The 24,502-nt window shown below is 45.2% G+C and overlaps 1 protein-coding gene across 2 annotated transcripts in view; it reads left to right on the forward strand.

Annotated features, from left to right (window-relative positions):
• The window catches only part of GABRB3 (gamma-aminobutyric acid type A receptor subunit beta3), a 160,635-nt gene that overhangs the window by 116,861 nt on the left and 19,272 nt on the right, over positions 1-24,502 (forward strand). For both annotated transcript variants that reach the window (XM_066619885.1, XM_066619886.1), the window contains 2 exons: positions 4,495-4,715; positions 23,815-23,897. In XM_066619885.1, the coding sequence (XP_066475982.1) occupies positions 4,495-4,715; positions 23,815-23,897 (304 nt within the window). The remainder of the gene's footprint in view (positions 1-4,494; positions 4,716-23,814; positions 23,898-24,502) is intronic.

Raw genomic sequence — 24,502 nt, forward strand, 5'->3', positions numbered from 1 at the left:
TATTTAACTTCATGCAGCTTTTAAAATATAAATCTTATCACCAATGTCTTTGGGCTGGTTCAGATACTATTCTGACTGCCTTCTCTGTCCTTAATTAAAACCATGAGCACAAATGCCCTGTTCCTTCCTCTACATTTGAACAACATGGCGTGATGGAAAGGGGCAGAAAATATGCACTCACACTTTTAATTGTGCAAAGAGGGTTAGTTGGAAAAGTATCATTCAAAGTTGCCCATCAACATACTTCACTCTTTCTGCTGAGGTTTCTACCAGTTGGAATCCTGGAACATGCCACATTCACGCCTTAGCTCCTTTCGGTGCAATTTGGGTGCCTTTAGGAGCCAGTGTAGCATAGTGTTTAGTGTTGGACATGGACCAGGAAGACTTGGGTTCAAGTCCCTACTCAGCCATGACGCTTATCCGGTGACCTTGGGCCAATTACTATTCTTTACCCTAATCTACTCAGAGGATTGTTCTAAGAATAAAAGGATGGGGGAATAAAATGAGTAGGAGGAGCTGTGTACAGCACCCTGAGCTTTTTGAGAAAAAAAATGAAAGTAATATAAACTTTAAATGGAATCTCACATACTCTTTAAATCTCATATACTCTTTAAATACAATCTCAATCCCTTAAGACGCTCTGTACCTTATGTAGCAGTTTTGCTTTGTTTTGCAGCTGCCCTGGGCTACTTGCTTGGCCAGGGGGCTACTTTGCAGGACTTTGCTACTTTGCAGGGAGGCTTACTTTGCAGGGCTACTCACTTAACCCAGGGGGAAGGGGACAAAAGTCCCTGTCTCTCGAGAAGCCACCGGCAGCTGCCTGGAGGACGCAGGTTGAGGCAACAGCCATTTTTGGTGCCACTGCAGCCCTCTGCGCCAGGCAGCTCAGGATTGGGGTGTTAGACTTTCTTACTAAACTATAAAGACCATTGCAGAAGGCATCTAAAACTTCATTCATATAAACTGTGGCTTAGAGCATTCCTTATGCAATGTCAATAAGACTAAAGTGTAGATCAACCATTTTCAGCCACTGTGCCGTGGCACACCGGTATGCAACGAGTGGTCCACAGGTGTGCCACAGGAATTTGCGGGAAGATCATTTATTAGTATGGGGTTGTGAGTAGCCCACTGGCGGCAGGCTGTGCCTTGTCAATTGACAAAAACCTGGTGGTGAGCCTTGATAATTTTAGTGCCTTTTCAGTGTACCATGAAAAAGGTTGAAAATCCTGGTGTAGATTATTCAGAAATCAGTACTGCACTAGCAGCTCAAATGAAATAAGTGAAACACTTATTATAAAAGTAGGTATTCTAATGACTTTTAACATGACTGATTGATGTTACAGTATTTGTCACTAACTCATGGTGCCACAATGCAGTGTATAGCTTCATGCACGGCTATCTTGATGGATGCTCTTATATAAGAGACTCCATCACAATGAAAACTAACCCATGATACTGCCTCTTTTCCTGTGCATCGAAGGCTACTCTCTTGTGTTGTTATAGTCAATTTCTCTTCACATGCCAGAATGAAGTTATCGTACTTCTAGTTGCTATGTCAACCAACCATCTCTTGCATGCAGTAACTCAACAGCGGTTGATATGGCAACCTTTCTCATTACACTTATACATCCCAACTAAGTTCTCAGTTCACTTATTCACACAAAAAGGAAAGCATACACTTCTTAACAGTGGTAGCTTAGGTTTCGTGAGAGACCCAGAAAAAAATGGTGTGATGTAGGACTTCATTTGCAGTAAACCCAGCTTTTTAACATAACTAAAAGTAAACTTTGAAGCTGATAAACCAAGACAAAATTATTATCCCAGTCCCTTACATCAACAAGCATCACATAACTATCTGTAATTTAATTCTGATGCATTACTAATTATAAGTCATTAACTGCTGTCACTGTTCTCTCATAAGATGGTTGAAGGTACCAAAAGCTGCTGAAGGGTTCAGTAAAATCAATGGGTTCACCCTTGTTCTGGTTCCCTCCTAGTATAGATTGCCCACCAGAGAGGTTTTTCTGCCCCCATGCCAGTCTTCTGCTTCAAATTGCAGCCTGTAAAGTTCTACATATATATATATATATATATATATATATATATATATATATATATATATATATATATACATTTCAGCTCAATCATAGCTAAGTGGAGCACTCCACCAGTGCACCAGGCCTTCACTCTGTCACAAAAGTGCCATAAAGCACTTTGTGCCATAAAGCACTTTGTGACACCACGTGTGTGGTAGCATCAACAGGAAGACTAGACAGCCCAGTCCTATGTTTCCAGGCACCCACTGGAGCAGCGGAGCCAAAGTGGCTATCACTGCATCTGGTGGGTACCAGGAAGCTACCAGAAGTCTCCTCGGGGTTAGGGGCAATGGGTCTTCTCATGTCTGTACCAGCTGTTTTACCTTCTAGCCCAACACAGAGTTCAGGATCCGGTGGAGCAGGGCTCAGCCATTCCCACAGCCTCCCACCCTGGTTCCCCCCCACCCCATGCTCGTTCCACCCTCCCCCACCCTCCCTCCTACATTCTGCAAGGGAACTGCAGCTGCTGACCTGGAGCACAAATGTTCCTTTACCCCGAGGAGACCTCCAGGCAATATGCTCCTGCAGGACGCAGTATCCTGCACTGTTGCTACTGCATCACCATGTAGAAATTTAGTCAGGATTGGGCTGTAAGTTGTCATTGTCAACCTCGAAGTTTTTCTCCCATTTTGAATACTGAGTGCTATGTAGCACATACAATTGTAGACAACATTTTAAGGGACCTTTTATTCCTTTGGCAATGTCCCATGATTCACCAAGAAAAATGAGATGTCCAGATGAGTAATATAATTTCCAGATGTATTATGGGGAAGTTTCTTTTTATTTAAATGCTTCTGATAAATTTAAAATGGTATTTTGCATTTTGAAATGTGTGTGTGTGTGTGTGTACTCTGAAATATGAGGGGATTTTCCAGTTTTAAAATAATGATTAGTTCTGCTGATTCTGAACTGTTTGATGATTATAAACTTGAATGCTCAATAAACATTAATTCTGAAAAATCATTTGCTCCATTTTATGGCCAATTTGTTAAAACATCCTATATCTCACAAAAAGAGAATAGAAGATAGTGGTAATAACTGGTTTATGGGATTATTGCTGTTAGAAACTTCATTAATTTTATTTCTAATTGGAAATTGCTTTATAATTTTGTATGAGTGTGTGTTCCAAGTGCACTAGTTGAAGACAAAGATTGTAATTTTTCCATTTCTGTAATGGGAAACGCATATTTGCCCCATTGTACTCAAATTGGTCTATGCAGTGATGAATCACATATTTTGTAGTCTGCATAATGTGCAAATATATGTAACTGTCTGCCTGCATTCATAAAGCAGTACTTGCAGATGTAAGTATTTTGCAAGTGTCTTACTCTTATGGTGGTACATTGTATTCAACCACTGGTCCACAGAACTGTATGCATTTGAAACCTATGCCTTACTAATATATAGCATCTTCAGTTACTGTTGTTCAGCAGGAAATACTATTCTCTTCTTCCTGCATTATATAGAGCTTTCTCCTATTCACAGTGGGATGTGATGGGACTCAAGGGAGAGAACAAGCTAGCTGTGGTGTTCTTTTCTGGCAATTTATTCTCTTTTCTTGGGACATGAGGTATTTAGAATGCTTCTAGTTTAATCAAATTACTAATATTGTACTATAATGTGCTTTCTGGTGCTACACATGTACACCTGTGGGTGTTAGTAATTTAGCTTCTTCAAGCTACCTATTAGGGGCCAATAAAAATAATTTGCAATTTTATTACTACTAAAACCAAGCTTTAATTAAGCTATCACTAGTAGAAAATGTATTTGTTCCTATACCTCCACATCAGACAATTGCAGAGAACACCAGGGGGTATATTGTCCTTTTGATGATGTACTAATAGAAATTGTTTGTGAGCACCGAAAACAGAATATAACTGCTATTCTTCTGAACAGTATTGACAATTATTCTGCGCCAAAGAGAGCCTTGTCTGAGTTGCTGAACTATTTTCTCCTGAGAAAGTCATGTCTGATTTGAATTTCTGAAAAAATCCAGCCAATTCCAGAATAGCTCTTCCAAAAATGTCCTTTCATAGAGATCATTCCAAAACTCTTCCCATAGAGGCAGTTGTTGTCCAAAGAAGACTATTAGTAGCTGTTTTCACAAAATTTCTGTTACTTTCATAGCAAGTCTTTGAGGGGGGAAATAATTTGATTTTTTTTCTTAAAGATGTTGAAATCCAGAGATATCAACCTCATTTGGAACTACCCATTCTTTTGCTAACTTATATAAAATTGGACTATAAATACTATAGCACTCAAGATTTGTGCATAAGATTTCTTAAAGCTATGTTTAGAATGAATTGTGCCATACAAATAATATGTAAAAGCTGCTTCCCAGATGTTCAATACAGAAGACTTAACTATGGTTTCTTCTCTTCTTCTCTTTGCACACTAGGATTACACACTAACGATGTATTTTCAACAATACTGGAGAGATAAAAGACTAGCCTATGCTGGGATCCCTCTCAACCTTACGCTTGATAACAGAGTAGCAGATCAACTATGGGTGCCTGATACTTACTTTCTAAATGACAAGAAATCATTTGTGCATGGCGTTACTGTTAAGAACCGGATGATTCGCCTTCATCCAGATGGCACGGTGCTGTATGGCCTCAGGTATGTAGTTTGTGATCACAATTTTTCTGGCATTGGTATATATTTTGCATTTTTGATCTTTGCTTTCTTGGTACAAGGTTGTCACAGACCCTTTGCAACATAATATGTAACCTTTACTGCTTCTCTGAAAGATGCCTGTAGAGAATAAATGACATTACTAATATTTCTTAATTTTGCCAACAGTGTCCTCAGTCAGGTTTTATTTGTTGGCCAGGGTTACAATAGCTGCAAAGTAGATGCTTGAAATTGAATTACTAGTTTAAAAATACATGTGCTGAGACTTGAACCCCCAAATTTAGGGGAGTAGTTTTGAATCACTATGGGCGCAATTCTAACCAACTTTCCAGCACTGGCATAGCTGTGATAGTGGGGCATGTGCTGCATCCTGCAGTTGGGGGGCCGTCATGGAGGCCTTCTCAATGTAAGGCAATGTTTGTTCCCTTACCTAGGACCTGTGTTGTCCTTATGTCGGTGCTGGAAAGTGGGTTAGGACTGCGGTCTATGTGATATTCAGCTTCTCTCATTCATTCATGCATTCATTTTGTACCCCACTTTTCTCCCTGGTGCGTACCCAAAGTGTCTTGCAGAGCTATAAAATCCTATTTAAAATTATAGTTTACAATACAGGTGTGTGTCCCTTAACGACAGGTATGTCTTCCTGCACTCCCATTGTCAAGCAATGCCTGACACTAAAGGATAGCTCCCCTCGCCTACGGGGGTTTTTCTGAGCCCTGTTGAGCCTCAGAATGTCCTTTTCGGCTAAAGATTCACAGCTTATGGCTTTCATGGGAAACCAGAAGTGACTTTTTTTTGCCTTATAAGGCATTCAGAAGCCTCTGAATGCCTTATAAGGCAAAAAGAAAAAAAGTCACGTCCGGTTTCCCAAGGAAGCCATAAGCTGTGATTCTTCGACCAAAAAGGCCATTCTGAGCCTTGTTGAAAGGCCATTTCTGACCGTGCAGGGCTCAGAAAACCCCTGGAAGTGAGGGGAGCACAACTCCTTTTGATTTCAGAGGTTTGGGGAAGGGGGAACAGTGACCAGCGACAGATTGTCACATATGTGACCTGTCTGATCGGAAATGTTTGGCCTGAAATGGGCTCCTGGAAACGGTTGGCAGTGATGTCATCATGTCTTCACCACCTACTTCTGGTGCCACACTTCATGGCAGGTGCCAGCAGCCCTAGATGTACCTGTCGCTCATCCGGGTGGGGGTTACACATAAAGCAGTGTCACATTTGGTCTCGAAACATCTAAGGCCAGCCCTGTGTGTGAGATCCATGATACTTTAGTTCCTAGTCATGAAACATTCCCCAAGATAGCTTATGGCATATAATACATGGACTTGTATAACCATTAAACTAGATTAAATACCAATGTCCAGGTCGTCCAGCCATTCAAGGACAGAGTTACCTTCATTAAAAAAAGTCAGACCTTGGGCCAGTATATGCCCTTTGCTGCCTCTGCTGCATATCACAGATGTGAAACAGCAAGTAGTGAAGGAAGCCCTCGTCCCACAGCTCAGGTGAGAGGTTGAACAGTCGTCCTCATGCTGAGAGCAGTTGCATTGGGCCAGCATGGGCTCCAGCAAGTCTCTGGAGGGCCAGAGGCTCATTGGAGACTGGGGGCTCCCCAAGGGCCTGATTGGAAGCCCTTGAGGGCTGCAAGTGGCCCCCAGGCAGGGGTTTGGACACCCCTGATTTAAATTGTACTTGCAGTTTACACTGGCACCCCCCAAAGAAGCACACGAGACACAGGCTTGGAATGATTTAAACTTTATTAATAAACAACAAACTGCAGCAGGGAAAAATTTATCTAAATTCCCCCAGCGTGCTGGCATCTAATAGCTTGGGGGAAATGGCGCTGGCCATCTACCTCCCCCTGACCCCAATAGGGTGTCACATCCTGGCTCAAGGTGTCACTCAGTCGAGGACTGAGTTATCCTATCACGGCCAACCCCAAAGGGTCGAGGCAGCCAGCCAGCACAGACCCACACCAGAAAACCTTGTGTAAGCCTCTGCTCGTAACAGCTAAGGGGCTCGCCAGCCAGCCTCATCAACCCGGACAAGTGTTGTCAGAGCGGTTCTGGCTTACCCCTTGGCCTTGCTAACCTCAACATGCACGGCGGCCCCCGCTCCTGGCTACCCAGCCAGCACGCCACCTGCCACATGGGAGGGTTAACCTAGCACTTAACCCCCACTGCCCCACGGAAAAACCCAACAGGCTCCACAGACCCTGCTGCAGGTGAAACAGAAAAATATCAGCCCCAATCATAGATAGATGTACTCTGTGAGAACATGATCTCAGGTTGGAAGATGGAGGTTCCACCTTGTCTGGACATAACCTACCTCAGGTATGCATTGATCCTGTGCCTGGAAATGTCAACTACAAGAGGGTTGACAGCCCTAAGCCAGACCCTTCCGGGGAGCATGTCTGACCAGATTATGACAATTCCTGGTAGCCAGCTGTGAGTCAGAGCAAGATCCCTATGGACCAGTAGCCTTAAGGACAATGAGGTCCTCTGTCACAGGTCATTCTCACCAAAGTGTATTAACAGTACCTGAGGGGGCATCCTGGAATCCAGAAAGCTCACACAGCAAAGGGAGTAGCTGGCCCCAGAACATCTCTTGGCAGCCTATTACATCTCCGCCATGTCGCTCAAGTCAAGCTGGGTGCCAAATTCCAAGGCCGCTGCCCTCTTCCTCGCCCACAACACAGTGAAGTGTCCAATGATGAGGACACAGGTAGGGAATGATCAGCAGTGACCTGAAAATACAGAAAGGAGTGTAAGTAACCTGAATCTGTAACCTAAGACCTGTAACAGTACAACCTTAAGTGTCCATCACACTGGGCAAAAGAACTAGGACTTATCACCAGTCCCTGACCAGGCCGCAGCCATGGCCCCCACATGGGACACCCATCACACCGGGCACCCAAACACTCACTCAGTGGTACCTATTACACTAGGTACCATTCATCCACACAGGCCAGGCCAACACTAGCCTATTGGCCTTGTACTTACCCTACATGGGACATCCATCACACCAGGAACCCAAACACTCAGTGGTACCTATCACACCAGGTACCGTTCATCCACACAGGCCAGGCCAACACTAGCCGATTGGCCTTGTATTTACCCTACATGGGACACCCATCACACCAGGCACCCAAATACTCAGTGGCAACTATCACACCAGGTACCATTCATCCACACAGGCCAGGCCAGCATTAGCCTATTGACCTTGTACTTACCCACCATGGGACACCCATCACACTGGGCACCCAACCACTCACTCAGTGGCACCTATCACACCAAGTACCATTCCTCCACAGGACAGGCCAGCACATAGCCTGTTGGCCTAGTACTTACTTAGGTAGACAGTGACCAACCTCCACTGGCCGATGCCGTTGAATATTCACTGGTGAAAGACCGAATACTGCTGCAACAGATGCTGCCCCAACTCTGAATGAATGCAGCCCACCTATAAAGAGTGCTAAATGCCCACCAGCTACTTCCTGGCAACCATTGTCAACTAAAGGACATCACTTGTAGGTGTAGCCCCATATAGGGGAATGAAACTCTCTGGCTACTGCCAGGCAAACATGGACCAATGAAGAGCTATATTACTTGCAAATTTTGCCCCATATAGGGTACTGAATGCCTGCCATCTACTGCCTAGCAAACATTGGCCAATAAATACAATTTTCACTTGCAAACTTAGCCCCATATAGGATGCTGAATGCTCACCAGCTACTGCCGGGCAACTATATGCTAGTAAATGTCTACTTCACTTACAAATGTAGTCCCATATAGGGTGCTGAATACTTGCTGGCTAATGCCAGGCAACTATGGGCCAGTAAAGCCTACTTCACTTGCAAACATAGTCCCCTATAGGGAGCTGAAAGCTTGCTAGCTACTGCCATGCAACCATGGACCAATAAAGGCCTTCTTCATTTACAAATGTAGACCCATATAGGGTGCCGAATGCCCATGAGCTACTGCCAGGCAACCATTGGCCACTAAAGGGACTACTTTCCTTGTAAATGTAGCCCCAGATAGGGTATAGGGTGCTGAATGTTCACCAGCTACTGCAGACAAACATGGGCAAATAACTGCACCTGCAAATATAGCCCCAGATAGGGTTCTGAATGTTCGCTGGCTGCTGCCAGGCAACTATGGGTCAGTAAAGGCTTATTTCAGTTGTTAATGTAGTCCCTTATATTGTGCTGAATGCTTGCTGGCTACTGCAATGAAAATATGGGCCAATAAAGTAATATTTAACCTACAAAGGAACTCCTATATAGGGTGCCAAATGCTTGCCAGCTATTGCCAGGCAACTATGGGCCAAATATAGCCTCAGAGAGGGTGCTGAACTGTCATCAGCTACTGCCCGGCAATTATGGGCCCATGAAAGCCTAATTTACTTGCTGGCATAGCCCATATAAGATGGGGATGAATTAACCACCTAAATGCAATTTGAACATGAGTGGCCTGAGCCAAGACTGACCTAAACTTATGGGCAAATAGTGAAGGAATGGGAGCATTCTGATGCAAAATACAGGGAATGTGACCGATCAATCCCCTATACATATCCAATCTTGCTGCTCAGAAACATATGTTTTGCCTTAGTAAGGAGGACCAAATAAAGGAGTCTGTGAGACCTGATCCTCCATGAAATGGTCTGAGTGATGTCAAGCAAGCATGATGTGCAGTGAGTAAGCTGCTGCTGCTGCTGCTGCTGCTGCTATTATTATTATTATTATTATTATTATTATTATTATTATTATTAAATAAAAAACACTGTAAATTAAATGGTACGTCCCCAATAATGTCTGTAAAAATCTTCATTGATGATTAAGGAGTAACCTGCAGCACTTCTGATAAGGGTTCTAATCTAGGAGTGCTGTGACTGAGTTTAAAAAACATTTTAGAGTGCTGTATAAAGACATATGCAGCCTATGATAGCACTGACACTATTCTGATAGCCCAAGGAGTGGCAAACAAACCACCCTTATATCAATGCCTTCCCCAGGGACCACTTAGGACCCAGTCCTATCCAAGCCTCCAGCACCATTGCTGCTGCAATGCAGCCCTGAGGAAAGGGAACAAATGTTCCCCTATCTGGAGGAGGCCTCCATGACTGCAGGATGCAGTGGGTGTCTTATTGGCATGGCTGCACCAGTGCTGGAAAACCAGACAGGACCTGACCCTTATTTATCAGATGCAGATGCCACCTTTACTTGAAAGAGCTCAGGGTAATGTACGAGGTTCTGTCTCTCCCTTGTCCCCTACAGTAACACTGTGAGTTAGGTTAGACGGAGGGATAATGACTTGCCAAAGTCACCCAGAAAGTTTCATGGCCAAGCAGGGGCTGGACCTGGATCTTCAAGATCCAGCCCATCCCCATAGCCACCACCCCTCAGGCTCTCTGGCTCCAATATTCAAATACATTCTAATTTTTCTTCCCAGGCAGGGCTCTCCCCATAAATAAGAAGCAAGAAATAACATACAAAGAGGGTTTGAAAGGGGTTGTGCAACCCTCATGATCTGATTTTTCTGATTTTGATTTGCAAAAGTTAAGAGGTGGCCCTCACTCTGATGAGCAGTTACAAGCAGGCCTGTTTATCCTCTTGCAGAGACAGGCAGCCTCCTTAACCTGTCCCCTTATTCCCTTGATAGCATATCATCTAACCAGGGAGCCTTTATTCACTGATTACTCCCTGGCCACTGCAGTTAGACAAGCTGGGTGGGGTGAGGAAGCAACTGGGGCAGCACATATGCACATACCTCCCTCAAACTGACATATACTAACATATAAGCTTTAAGAATCCACACATTTGTTCACTATGTAGAACAACCTAACAGTAAATTATAAATTCCCCCTTTTAGTTACCTATTGCATATGCCAAATTTTGCAATTTGATATTACTTTATAATTGTATGTCAATAAATTCAAATATTAAGAGTAAGCAGTGGGAGTTCAACTTGTGTCTCTACAATTATGAATGCTTGTGCTGCAAAAGGAGGAGGGAAGCAGGACAGGCAGAAACAAGCACAGCGAATGGGAAAGTTCCTGATAAGTCTACACGGCCTGTGCTCAGGGCCCCCAGCAGGCTGGAGGAGAAAAGACCCAGAAGCTCAGCTTGAAATAAAAAGCCCTTCCAGGGCTTAAAAAGACTTCCAGGGAAAGCCAGGAGGCAACTGGCAAGTGGCTGCCATGAAGAGCACAGAGAAAGGAGGAGTTTGTTAAGGGCAAAAGCCTAAAAGGCAGGAAGAGGCAAAGAAAACACTGCCAGCAATGAAAGAGAAGTGAAGGGGGCAGAAAAGTGCCAGAAAAAGGGACACCAAAGCAGGAGGGCAGGGCTGGTTCAGAAGCTGGTTCACATGGTTGTGACCAGATTGTTAGCAAGAGCTAGTTGTGTGCACCTCTTCCTACACTTTATACCTGCCTAGACCCACTCTGATTTATTTCTGGGCACCATCAGAGGTGCTAATGACTAACTTCAAACACTCAGGGCGCAATCCTCACCCCCTTTCCAGCTCTGAGGTAAGGGAACAAACACTGCCCTACCTTGAGGAGGCCTCCATAGCTGCCCCCCAACTGCAGGGTGCAGCGCATGCCCCACTGGCACAGCTATGCCAGCGCTGGAAAGGTCTAAATGGTTCAGAGTCAGGCTATCCAAATCCAGTCATAGAATCCTGCTCCCCCTACAGGCCGTCAGCAGTACGGTGGCAGGAATGAGGAGAGGCTCTTCTCATTCAAGTCCATATCCATTCAAATCAATGATCCAGCTGCTCTTCTGGGCACCTGTGACTCTGCTTGCTCCGGGTTACCTCTTTCTCTGAAGCTGGAGTGTCAGCTTGGAAGAGCTGCGACAGGGAGCTTGCTGGATCGGTGCAGACTGAAGCTGGGCAGCCTGCCAGCCCCAGCAACAACTGCTCACACCCCTCAGTTCCAAAAGGCAGCCCATTGCCTGCCTGTATTTGTCCGCCTTTGCCTCATGTGCTAACCCTAACCCTAAGGGGCTGCAAGGGCCCCACCGGGATTAGCTTCAGAATATTATTTAACATGTTGAGTAAATTCAAATTTCAAATAGTTATCAAAAATTAAAACTGCTAAAGGGTATTTACGTTAAACTATTTCTAGCACTGGTCTGCTCTGTGTTTCTAATTATGTGACTTACAACACAATCCTATGCATGGCAACTCAGAAGTGAATCCCACTGTTTTCTGGGACTTACTCCCAGGAAAGTGTGAATAAGGCTGAAGCCGAATACTATTATAGCCCAATCCTAACCTGTGCTGGAACGGGCAGGCCCCAGTGGCCTGTGCTGTATCCGGTGCAGGCTAGATGTTCCCTTAGGGTAAGGGGATATTTTTCCCCTTACCCTGTGTTGAGCCCCAGCCATGCCAGCCCAGCTCATTCCCAAATCAGAGCCATTGCGGAGGGTCTGTACTGGCTCAGACCGATTTCTGGATTGTACTTTTAATCTAAATTGCATTTGATTCTAAATCTATATAAATTGTATTAAAATTGTATTAAATTGTCTTGTGGGTATTTTTAAAAAGCAGATGTTACTAATGACTTATTTGCATGTTATCACTCCGTTCCCTCGCCTGTGCAGTTCTCATACACAGCTCTCTCTCTCTCAAAAGTTTCAAGATGTGTTGATTGTTAAAATCTGCATTCTTGTAGCAGACCATTTGTCATAATGTCTGGAGACACTCTAAGCAATTTTAAATGTAAAGGAGAATCTACTCTAAGAGTATGTGGGTTAAGGGATAGTCCAAAGTCCACTGAAATCAACAGTAACACTGCCATTGATGGGGATGGTTCCAGATAAGATGATTCTCCTTCAAACAATATCTGAAGACCTGGCTTTTTCATTTTGGGTTTGGAAGAGGGTGGTGGCAAGCTATCAGGGCAGTGCTTGGGTGATATGACTGTGGTTTTTCAGTTGTGGACTAGCAGCCCAATCCTGAGCTGCCCGGGGCTTACAGATGCAGCGGTGCCAAGAACGGCTGCCACCGCATCCTACACACCTCAGCCTACTGCGGGCAGCACTGCAGGAGAAGGAGGCTTTCGTCCCCTTCTCCCAGGTAAAGGGAGCAGTCCCGCAATGGAGCTACTCACTTTACCGCTGACCGAAAGGTTGGCGGTAAGGTAAAGGCATTTGTGTAGGGCGCCAAGCCCTACACAAATGGACAGGATCCGGTGAAGCGAGCTCCAACAGACCCGCCTCTCTGCCTCCCCACTCCCTCTCCCTGGCACACCTCCCACCTGTCCTGTCTCCGCCCCGCCTCCCCGTAACACCTCCTCCCTGCTCTCCCTGCACCGTCTGCCAGCCTCCCCCCTCCCCGGAACATCCCCACCCCCCTCCCCACCCTCACTTATCGTGCCGTGGCTCGGCGGGCTTGAGACTGCCGAGCAGCGGAGGCTGGGCGCCTGCCCAGTGCTGGCCAGTGCTGGGTTAGCACAGGCTGTAGCCCGGGGGTAGGACTCACAGACATACCTTATGGCACGCTTGCGACAGTACGTGGTGGCACAAAGCCGCTGCACCGAACTCAGGATTGGGCTCTAAGTACTGCTGGGTTTCCTTTTTTCTTTGTTGCTTTTTTGTTTTATTACAGTACCATTTTATTTTATTTTTATTACTGTGCACTTTAATGACTGTAGACTGCCTTGGGCTGCCTATAGGCAGGAAAGACAGGATAAAAATGTTTTTAATAAATATCTAATAATGACTGCATTTCACAGTTGGCTGAGAGTCAGAGATCATCCAGTTCGAGTCATTTGAGTTTTATCTAAATTATGCAACAGTTAGGTGGCATTTTTAGCAAAGAATGAAATCTCTAAAATATCATCCTCTTAATTGTGAGATCCATATACAATACAGGTTCAACCTTCTCATCCTCGGATTGGTCATCCACTGAATTGACTCAATACAGATGGCCACCGCAGATGAGAAGAGCCCTACTGAAGAAGGAAAAATGTGTCCCTTTAAATAGCAGGTTAAAAGCCGATTTTTTACCACTGTAGTGTGCAGAGCGGCAGACAGTCCACAACCCAGTGTTTCTGGGTTGCACTGAGACAAGCAACCCCTTCTTTCACCCTTGGTTGCCCCAGAACTCAATGTGGAAGTGCTTAATCACTTCTGTGCTGCATCCTTTTGTATTCCAGGGTGAAGGGAGGGAGTTGCTTGCCTTGGCACAACCCGAAAATAGCTCTTCTAATCTCTGTAGCATGATTACCTGTCACTTTGCCACATTACGTGCCACTCTGCCACATTGGGTAGGAAGCTGAAAGCCAGGACCCCAAGGGTAGCATTCTCAGAAGTGCTGCCTGTTCCACGCACAGGGCCAGCTAGGCAGGCGGAGATCAGGGGTCTCAATGCTTGGATTAGGCACTGGGGAACGTTCTGGGTCAAGTGGGGCCTGTACAAGAGGGACGGGCTCCAGCTGAACCAGAATGGAAGCAGACTGCTGGTGCATAATATTAGAAAGGTGGCAGAGCAACTTTTAAACTGATCCCTGGGGGAAAGCCGACAGGAGCTGAGGGGCATCCGGTTTGGGACTTCTCATCCCTATGGAATGAAGATGGGGAAGTTAGAGAACAACAAGGCAGGGACAGGAGTAGGAGTAGGAATTGGGAGCGGAAACATGATGGGAAGTGATAGCCCATCCAGCAAAACGAGAGACTGCAAGGATAAAGGACAGAATAAGCAGCCCATCTTGGGGGACTTCGTATACAAGTGCTTTTATGCAAATGCCCAAAGTCTCTGAGCAAAGATGGGAGACCTGGAATGTTTGGTGACTAGGGAAAACATCAACATAGTGGGCATACGGAAACATGGTGGAATGTAGAGTGGGATACTGCAATCCCAGGCTATACACTTCTCTGTCGGAGGGACAGAGAAGGCCGTGTTGGTGGTGGGGTGGCCATTTATGTTAAAGAAGGGGTAGAATCCAGCAAAGTAGAGATTGAAGGCGGAACCAACTCCACCATAGAATTGCTGTGGGTTAAATTACCAGGTTCGAGGAACAATGTAATACTGGGGGCATGCTGTTGTCCTCCGGAACAGAAACCGGAAGGGGATCTTGAAATGAGGAAACAGATCAGGGAGGTGTCGAGGAGGGACAGGATTGTAATCATGGGGGACTTCAACTATCTTCACTTCGACTCTGGTCATGGAAGATAAACCAGTTTTCTTGACATACTAAATGTTTGTGCTTTAGAGCAGGGGTCTCCAAACTTTTTGGCCAGAGGGCCACATCAAATATCTGACGTGGTGTGGAGGGCTGGTAAAAAATTTAAATATAAAATTTAAATAAATAAATTAGAGATGGAACTTAGATGTGTGAATAAATGAATGAATGGGCTAATTCATTTAACCTCTCTGGCCCTCAGAACACCCTCCAGACACAATCAGAGCACAATTCTGGTCATGTTCAGTTGAGTGGGCCAGAGGCTTTCAGGGGACAAGAGGTTGGCCGCGGGCAGGAAAGAGGCTTGCTGTGGGCCACATCTGGCCCCTGGAGACCCCTGCTTTAGAGCAACTAATCACAGAGCCCACCAAAGGACAGGCGACTCTGGATTTAGTATTGTGTGGCACTCAGGACCTGGTTAGAGAGGTAAATGTTACTGAGCCATTGGGAAACAGTGACCATGCTGCAATTAGTTTCACCATGCATGTTGGGGGAAGAGTGTCAAATCTAACACAAAAACCCTTGACTTCCGAAGGGCGGACTTCCCTCAAATGAGGAGACTAGTTAGGAAGAAGTTGAAAGAGAAGTAAAGGGTTCAATTTCTCCAGTGTGCATGGATGTTGTTTAAAACAACAGTAATAGAAACCCGGCAGAAGTGTGTACCGCAAAGGAAGAAGGGCTCAACTAAGTCCAGGAGGGTGCCCACATGGCTAACGAGCCAAGTTAGAGAGGCTGTAAAGGGCAAGGAAGCTTCCTTCCGTAAATGGAAGTCTTGCCCTAATGAGGAGAATAAAAAGGAACATAAACTGTGGCAAAAGAAATGTAAGAAGGTGATACGGGAGGCCAAGAGAGACTATGAGGAACACGGCCAACAACATTAAGGGGAATAATAAAAGCTTCTTCAAATATGTTAAAGCAGGAAATCTGCCAGAGAAGTGGTTGGCCCTCTGGATGGTGAGGAAGGGAAAGGGGAGATAAAGGGAGACTTAGGGCATAATCCAAACCTGCGCTGGAGCAGGCAAGCCAGAGGCTTGCGCTGCGTCCAACACAGGTTTGTTGGGTGCAGCAGCTCAGCCACGGGTAAGGGGAAGCTCTTCCCCTTACCCCGGATAAAGGCTGCACGCCCCAATGGGTCTGCTTGAACCTATGCCGCTACGTTCTCTCCAGGGACAGGGGGTTCTCTCTCCAATCTGTTCTCTCTCCCTGCCCCGGGCTCCCTGCGAGCCCGCCCCCGGGGCCGCCCATCGCCCACTCTCCCCTGCCCAGAAAGGCCCCCTCCCGCCCCTCACACCTACCTTTGCTGCTTGTGTCTGCGTGGGCGCCGCTATGGAGGCTTCTGCCTGCCTCCACGCATCGGTGCATCTAAATGCGCCGACACGGCTCCCGCCCACGGAGGCACAAATGTGCTTTACGGCACATTTGCAACCCTCCTATGCTGGCCAAGGAATTCAGGCTGGCATAAGGCATCTTTTGGATTGTGCCCTTAGAGATGGCAGAGAAATTAAATGAGTTCTTTGCATCTGTCTTCATGGCAGAAGACCTTGGGCAGATACTGCTGCCCAACAGCCCCTCCTGACCAAGGAATTAAGTCAGATAGAGGTTAAAAGAGAAGATGTTTTAGACCTAATTGACAAATTAAAAATCAATAAGTCACTGGGCCTTGATGGCATCCACCCAAGAGTTATTAAGGAACTGAAGAATGAAGTTGCTGATCTCTTGACTAAAATATGTAACTTGTCCCTTGAAACAGCCATGGTGCCAGAAGATTGGAGGAAAGCAAATGTCACACCGATCTTTAAAAAGGGAAGGAGAGGGAATCTGGGTAATTATAGGCCAGTCAGTCTGTTCCAGGTAAGATGGTGGAATGCCTCATCAAAGATAAAATGATAAAACACATAGATGAACAGGCCTTGCTGAAGGAGAATCAGCATGGCTTCTGAAAGGGTAAGTCTTGCCTCACAAACCCTTTAGAATTCTTTGAAAAGGTCGACAGGCATGTGGATGCAGGAGAACCCGTGAACATTATATATCTGGACTTTCAGAAGGCGTTGGACACGGTCCCTCACCAAAGGCTACTGAGAAAACTCCACAGTCAGGGAATTAGAGGGCAGGTCCTCTCCTGGATTGAGACCTGGTTGAGGTCCAGGAAGCAGAGAGTGGGTGTCAATGGGCAGTTTTCACAATGGAGAGAGTTGGAAAGTGGAGTGCCCCAAGGATCTGTCCTGGGACCTGTACTTGTCAACCTGTTCATAAATGACCTGGAGACATGGTTGAGCAGTGAAGTGGCTAAGTTTGCAGATGACACCAAGCTTTTCCGAGTAGTGAAGACCAGAAGAGATTGTGAAGAGCTCCAGAAGGATCTCTCCAAACTGGGAGACTGGGCAGCAAAATGGGAGATGCGTTTCAATGTAAGTAAGTGTAAAGTCATGCACATTGGGGAAAGAATCAAAACTTTACTTATAGGCTAATGGGTTCTGAGCTGTTTGAGACAGATCAGGGGAGAGATCTGGGGGTCCTTGTGGACAGCTCAATGAAAGTGTCGACCCAATGTGCGGCAGCAGTGAAGAGGGCTAATTCCATGCTTGGGATCATTAGGAAAGGCATTGAGAATAAGACAGCTAATAATGTAATGCCGTTGTACAAATTGATGGTAAGGCCACAGCTGGAGTATTGCGTCCAGTTCTGGTCACATCTCAAAAAGGATATAGTGGAGATGGAAAAGGTCCAAAAGAGAGCAACCAAAATGATTACTGGGCTGGGCTGGGCTGATTACTTCCCTATGAGGAAAGACTACAGCGTTTGGGCCTCTTCAGTCTAGAAAAGAGGTGCCTGAGGGGGGACATGATTGAGACATACAAAATCATGCAGGGGATGGACAGAGAGACGCTCTTTTCCCTCTCACATAATACCAGAACCAGGGGACATCCACGAAAGTTGAGTGTTGGGAGAGTTAGACAGAAGAAAATATTTCATTACCCAGCGTGTGATTAGTTTGTGGAACTCCTTGCCACAGGAAGTAGTGATGATCTTGCCTAGATGACTTTAAGAGGGGATTGGACAAATTTCTGGAGAAGTTCATTACAGGTTACAAGTCATAGTAGGCATGTGCAAGCTCTTGGTTTTAGAGGCAAGCTGCCTCTGATTGCCAGATGCAGGGGTGGGCACCAGGACGCAGGTTGTGTCTGTTGTCTTATGTGCTCCCTGGGGCATTTGGTGGGCCACTGTGAGCTACAGGAAGCTGGACTAGATGGGCCCTTGTCCTGACCCAGCGGAGTTCTTCTTATGTTCTTGTGTTCTTATTACAATGGTAAGAAAAGTAGTTTAACTGTTATTTAAAGTTACTGACACTTTTAAAAAAAATCAGTGGATTAGTTTATCTGTGGTTTTCAACATCCGTGGAATTTCTGGGAACAGAACCCCTGCAGATAAGGAGGTTGGACTGTACATACCTACATTTAAAAATATGGAATGACCCAAATGACCTCCATGGAAATTTCAGATTCTAATTGTTACCATAGTCATAACATTATGAATGAGATGTCAAATCACATAATATATAGATTTCTAGAAATAGAGTAGCTTGTACATTTTCAAAAAGAAAGGTCACAGGAATTTCAGATGTGAGACAAATGCAGGCTGACTACCAGATGCATTTATTTACATTTTGTTTCGATTAATAACCCTTGTGAAAATGTGGAGCAAATATTAAAACAAACAACAACCCTGAACCCAAGGAAAGCAAAGTGAAAGGTCCATCATATTAACCCATTTCTGCCCAGCCCACAAGTTTGTTCCCTGTTGCTTATACGCAATGTTGGGCAGAAATGACTTAAAATAACTTTAAAAATCGTACATTCTTCACTGACTTAGAGACAAGCAGCATGGCCAGCAGCCTCCCATGATATATTTGTTATTATTATTAATTATTAACAGTATTTATATACCGCTTTTCAACTAAAAGTTCACAGAGCGGTTTACAGAGAAAACCGCTAGACTATAGCTGTTGTTGCTAGATTATAGCACTTCAAACTGTAAAGTGGGGGTACCTGTACATTTCCTCACATGAAAACAATTCCCCGAGCATGCAAAACTAGCAGTTTAGTTGAATGCATGGAAATTCAGCTGAAATTTCCTATATTGATGTCATATAATGCCTCTAGTATTAGAAAACGATATTCCCCCTTTTTGCTGCATTCCCACAGAGGTCTGAATCTGACGGCACAATCCTATGCATATTTACTCAGAAGTAAGTCCCATTGTGTTCAGTGGGGAATGTGTATAGGAAAATGTGTATAGCATTGCAGCTTCCATGTTATTTACAGCTCATTCCTGAGCTTCCCAGTGCCTGCTGCAGCAGTGGAGCCAAATGGCTACCGTTATATCCAGTGGGCACCAGAAAGCAACTGGAGGTCTCCTCAGAGGAAGGGAACTTTTCCCCTGGGGAAAGCCCCAAGCCCCACAATGGGGCTTCTCAAGTCTGCGCCAGCTATTTTGCAGACGCTAACTTGAGAGACTCTGTGTCAGGCCTTCTGGTCCGACACAAAGTTTAAGATATGGCAGAGCAGAGTTCCGCCAATCCCACCCCTCCTACCCCGTTTTCTCCCCCCACTCTTGTTCCGCCCTCCCCCCATCCCCCAGAGACTGCACCACCACCCGGCAGTTGCACTTCCCCCCAGTGGTGGCGCTTCCTCTTCCTGCTCTCTTCCCACTTTTACAGCATGTTTACAGTACCCAGCACCATCACTAGGGCTCAGCAGCGGTGCTGGCTGAAGTCAGGCTGCAATCCTGTACAAACTTTTCTGGAAGTAAGCCCCATTGAACACAATGGGACTTACATCTGAGTATACTTGCATAGTCTTGTGCTATTAACTCATTTTGTGTTGATAATGACAGTGGCTGAAGACCCTGCACCTGGTTGTGATAGATTGTCCCTTCTAACAAAAAATGTGGTAGATTTTCTAAAGAGTTGTAAAGGTTCTGAGAGTGATGGACTCTTTGTAGTTGTGATCATGACTCTACATAAAAACATGTAGACGTTGCAGTCCAGAAGAAGTTGAAGTTCAGAAGGGAAAATATTGTGTTTATCTAAAAGTTTAATAAAGACCCAGTGTGACTATGGCCCAAATCCTAACCAACTTTCCAGCAACGACACAGCCGTGCCAATGGAGCATATGCTGCATCCTGCAGTTGGGTGGCAGTCAAGGCGGCCTACTCAAGGTAAAGGAATGTTTATTCCCTTCCCTCGGAGCTGTATTACCTTTACCTCAGTGGTGGAAAAGTTGATTAGGATTGCACCCTACATGGCTTAAAAATTGAAATGGCTTCCGTGACGGGAATATGACTTATACCCTTATAAGTCATTAGTAGCCCTTGTATACACACATACACACTAATACAGAGCTAATACACACATTCACAAATGTGCATCTTTTAATGTCTTACCACATAATTATTCAGGACTTGATGATACTGTGATAATCTTCTTCCAGGAGAGCACTGAACCATGGGGTTCTTACTAAAAATCAAAACCACAATAGCATCTGCAGGGCAAAGAGATGTGATAATCCACTAACGACGCAATCCAAAAAAGGGCATGGGTTGACACAAGTCCCTTGCACCAACCCAATGAAGTCACAAAAGTGCCATAAAGCACTTTTGCGCCACCAAGAAAACAGGGAGGCTGGCCCAAGCACCATTGGGCTAGCACAAAGTAAGCCTGTGCCAGTCGCATCAGGCCAACACGGGGCTTCGGGGGTGTGTGGAGAGGGCAGGAAGGAGGCATTTAGGGGCAGGAGGTGGGCAGTGGGCAGCCTGTGGGCAGGCCACAGGTGAATAGGGGGTGGGACCAGGATCCAGCACACGTGCCGGATCCTATCCTCTGTCTTGGGCAGCCCAGCACAGCTACAAGATGCTCAGATTTGCACCAACTCCTGAGGTGGTGCAAATCTGAGTAGCCCCATTGGGACTGCTTCGGCTTTACCCAGGGGAAGGGGAAGGCATTCCCCTTGCCCTGGGCTGAGCTTCAACTGGCCCCAAACCCACATTAGGTACGGGGCAGGCCATCCAGCCTCCCTGTTCCAGCATGGGTTAGGATTGGGCTGTGAATTACCTGTGAACGTGGTAGTGTTCACAGTAATGGCAGACAGTGGGTCAATATGTAACTATTAAAAGTCTAAGCGGAAAGGGAATTAAACAATATGGGGAAGAAAGGTGAGGAGTAAAAATATTACTCACTAATAGAGTACTAGTAAAGGTAAAATGCCTGTGCTTGACTGGAAAACATAAAGCCAAATGGATGCAGTAACCATTAACACCCAGCAGATGGAGCTGACATGGTACTCTGCCCCAAACCCCCAGGAGCTTCACTGCTTTAAACCTGGGAAGTTGACATGCAGCTGGAAAGCAACAAAGCAACAAAATGTCCTTGGTTGTGATCTAGCTAAAGGGTCCCTTGCCTAAGCTGCAAAGAAATGAGAAGTGCTTGCTCAGGTAGCTGTGCTGCTGTGCAACTCTGGGTAGCAGCTTGCATAGTTGTGGTGGAGAAAGAAAGAGAGAGTTGAGAGGGAAAAAGAGAATAGGAATACAGTAGGAAAAAATACTGTAAGCTACTCTGAGCCCTTGGAATAGAGCAGGAACAAAATTGAAATTATAGTATTTTTTTTTGTAGTGGTCATGAGCCACTCTGGTGGCCTGCAGGGGGTGGGGGTAGAAAGGTAGGTTACCAATTTCTTAAATAAATAGTAAGCAAATAAATCAGAGAGGGGGAAAAGGCAGAGAAACAAGATATGCAAAATGGCAAGTTATCTCCCTAACAGCCCAATCCTAATCTTCACCCCCAATAGTGCAGCTGTACAAAAAATGGACGCGCTGTGTCCAACAAGGAGGGGGTACATTGGGAGGGTCCAACAAGGAGGGGGTACATTGGGAGGCCTCCTTAAGCCTCCTACTCTGCAGTAGGTGTTCTTGGACCTGTGCTCGTTATTTTACTGATATAAGTCCAAGAAGAGAGGATGGGGAGGCTTCTAAAAAGAGGGGATATGATACAGAGCACACCATCGCCACTGGATCCACCCCTTCCCCCAGCCTTCCCATCCCCCATTCCACCCTCTGCAACTGTCATATCTGCTCTAGTGGGTGGCCAGTGACTCCCCAATGTGCGCGGTAAGGCTCCAGCATTCTCACCGGCACTTAGGCAGCATGGTACTCTGCATGCAGCTGGAGCGCCCTTTACAGTTGTTCTGCAGCAGTTGCACCCAGGTAACACTCATTTTTCTGCCAGCTGGGCCCAATAGCATTCTGCCATAATCTCCTGAGTTGTCACAGAGATTTGTGTGGAGCTGATGGGATGGAAATATGAAAATGTACCATAGCAGGTGACTCCCAAGGACAGCAACCGACTTGGCAGGTGAACAGCTTGGTGGGTCTTTATTCAGAGACTTTATTATAGTGGTTTTCCAAAGGGTATTTTTATCCAGCAAGATAATTGGCTTAGAATTAGGGTTTGATCCATGAACGGTTTTGAACCAGGACAAGATAATTGAATAAATGGTTGAGAAAATGGCTTCTAGTTCTCAAAAGGGGCTTGGTTGGTGCACCCTGTTCAATGCTTCAGATAGCAAGGAAATTGTATTAGCATAAGGTTTGGTGGAAGACCCCGGAGGTTCAAGGGTATATTAAGGAACAGGGGGGAAAGGTGCCCTTTTGAATGTAGCTTTTAACTTTCTAAAGAAATGGATTTTTGATTTGTCTGAAGTACTAAATTTGAATTTCTTGAAAAATGAGATGTCTTCCCAATAAATATATAGGATTGCAGAAAGTTCGCAATTAACAGCACTGCACATTTTCGATTGCTCATCAATTTCAGGTGGCATGATTTTTGGAGGGCATGATTTGGTGTTACTTGTACATGTTAAGTCACAGCTGCTGCTGTCATATTGGAGAAATGTAGTCTCCCTATAGTAAATAGACCTGAGCACCTTGCCTGGGGAATTAGTTGGGCACTGGCAGATGTTTGGTAAAAAGGAATTCTTCCCTGAAGCCACAGACCAGCTGGAAATACATTTTTCAGGAGCTGTTTGTTCTTGTGCTTCTTTTTCTATTTTGCCCTGCATGATGTTATGTGAATTCTTCAGAGATGTCTTGCACCCTTTCCACCATACTACAATTCATCTTCCATTTGGCTGCACTGATGCTAATTGGTCTGCTTTCCCTCATTTAGTGACACTGTGTACTTTAAACTTCTTTGGAAGGCTTTGCTTGCAGGATGAGGAAGTCCATGACAAACTCATTTGGTCAGACCCCCTAGATGAGTAAAATTTCTCAATCTGGGTAGAAAGCTCTGCATTTTTTATACCTTTTTCCAGCTCTAAAAAGGGCATGCTGAGACAGTATATGTCTACATCAAATGGGGGAGAACATGCACACTCATGTTTCACCCACCCATCAAAGTGTCCCACTACCAACTGACCCACCCCCATTAAATTATGCAAAGCAAAATGTCATGTTGAGAAGGGAAGTGGGGCATTGATACTCCCATCCATCATCGCATCATGGTGGGACTGGTCAAATGTATTATTCAAATGGCCCCAGTATCCTTTTGGTTGGAGGACAACCACACCTCTATGCAGTATTCCATATGCACAAACATTTTGGTTAAGTGGGAAATATTTGTCATGGTCAAGTAAAATTAATTTCCCATGCATTTTTCTCAGACATATTTGGTTGTGCAAGTACAGAAGTTTTAAGTCTCTATGAAGGAATAGCTAGCTAGTCACTGTCATATGTCAGTGACACTCATGTTGTTACTAGTTATCACTCCCTGTTTTTTCCCCTAAAAATACTCATTAGATTTAAGGCAATATTGACTCCTATAATGTTTTATTTTTTTGTTTCAGGATCACAACCACTGCAGCTTGCATGATGGACTTGAGAAGATACCCATTAGATGAACAGAATTGTACACTGGAAATAGAAAGCTGTATGTTCTTATACCGATGTTTTTGCACTAATTTCAGTGATGTGCAGTATCTTTTCACAGTAATTTGTGAATTATTTGATTCCTCGCCCACTTGCACTGACCACCCACCCAATTGTGTCCTGAAGCCACGTGGTTAGATGATCTAGGGCGAAAGTACTATTTTCTTAACACTCTGTCTATTACTTTTAATACTCCATCTATTGGGCATCATCCAGACATAGTTAAGCACTTTGATAGAGTTAATATGTGCATAAATTTCTCCTATTGCAATAAATGGGATTTGAAAGTATTTCACTTTCATCCCAATCCTATCATCGGGCTGTGCTGCTGGAACTCGCATTCCAAGAGTGCAGCTTCCTGGCCTCTGCTGGATACAGTGAGTGGTACCAGCTGCAGTACGGTGGCCTTTCCAGATCCCCTGACATTAGTATGTCAACAGCAGGGATGGGCTGTGGGCAGGGAGTGGGAGAAACAGAGTGCTGCTAGCAGTAGTGGTACTTGCCGAATCTTACCCTTCATTTGAAAACTTCCCTGCCCCTTTTCCCTCCTCGGACACACACCACCAAAATAGGTTCAAGGAAACCCACAGGTGACCTGAGGGTTTA

Source organism: Tiliqua scincoides, chromosome 3 (genome assembly GCF_035046505.1).
Source record: "Tiliqua scincoides isolate rTilSci1 chromosome 3, rTilSci1.hap2, whole genome shotgun sequence".
NCBI classification, from domain to species: Eukaryota; Metazoa; Chordata; class Lepidosauria; order Squamata; family Scincidae; genus Tiliqua; species Tiliqua scincoides.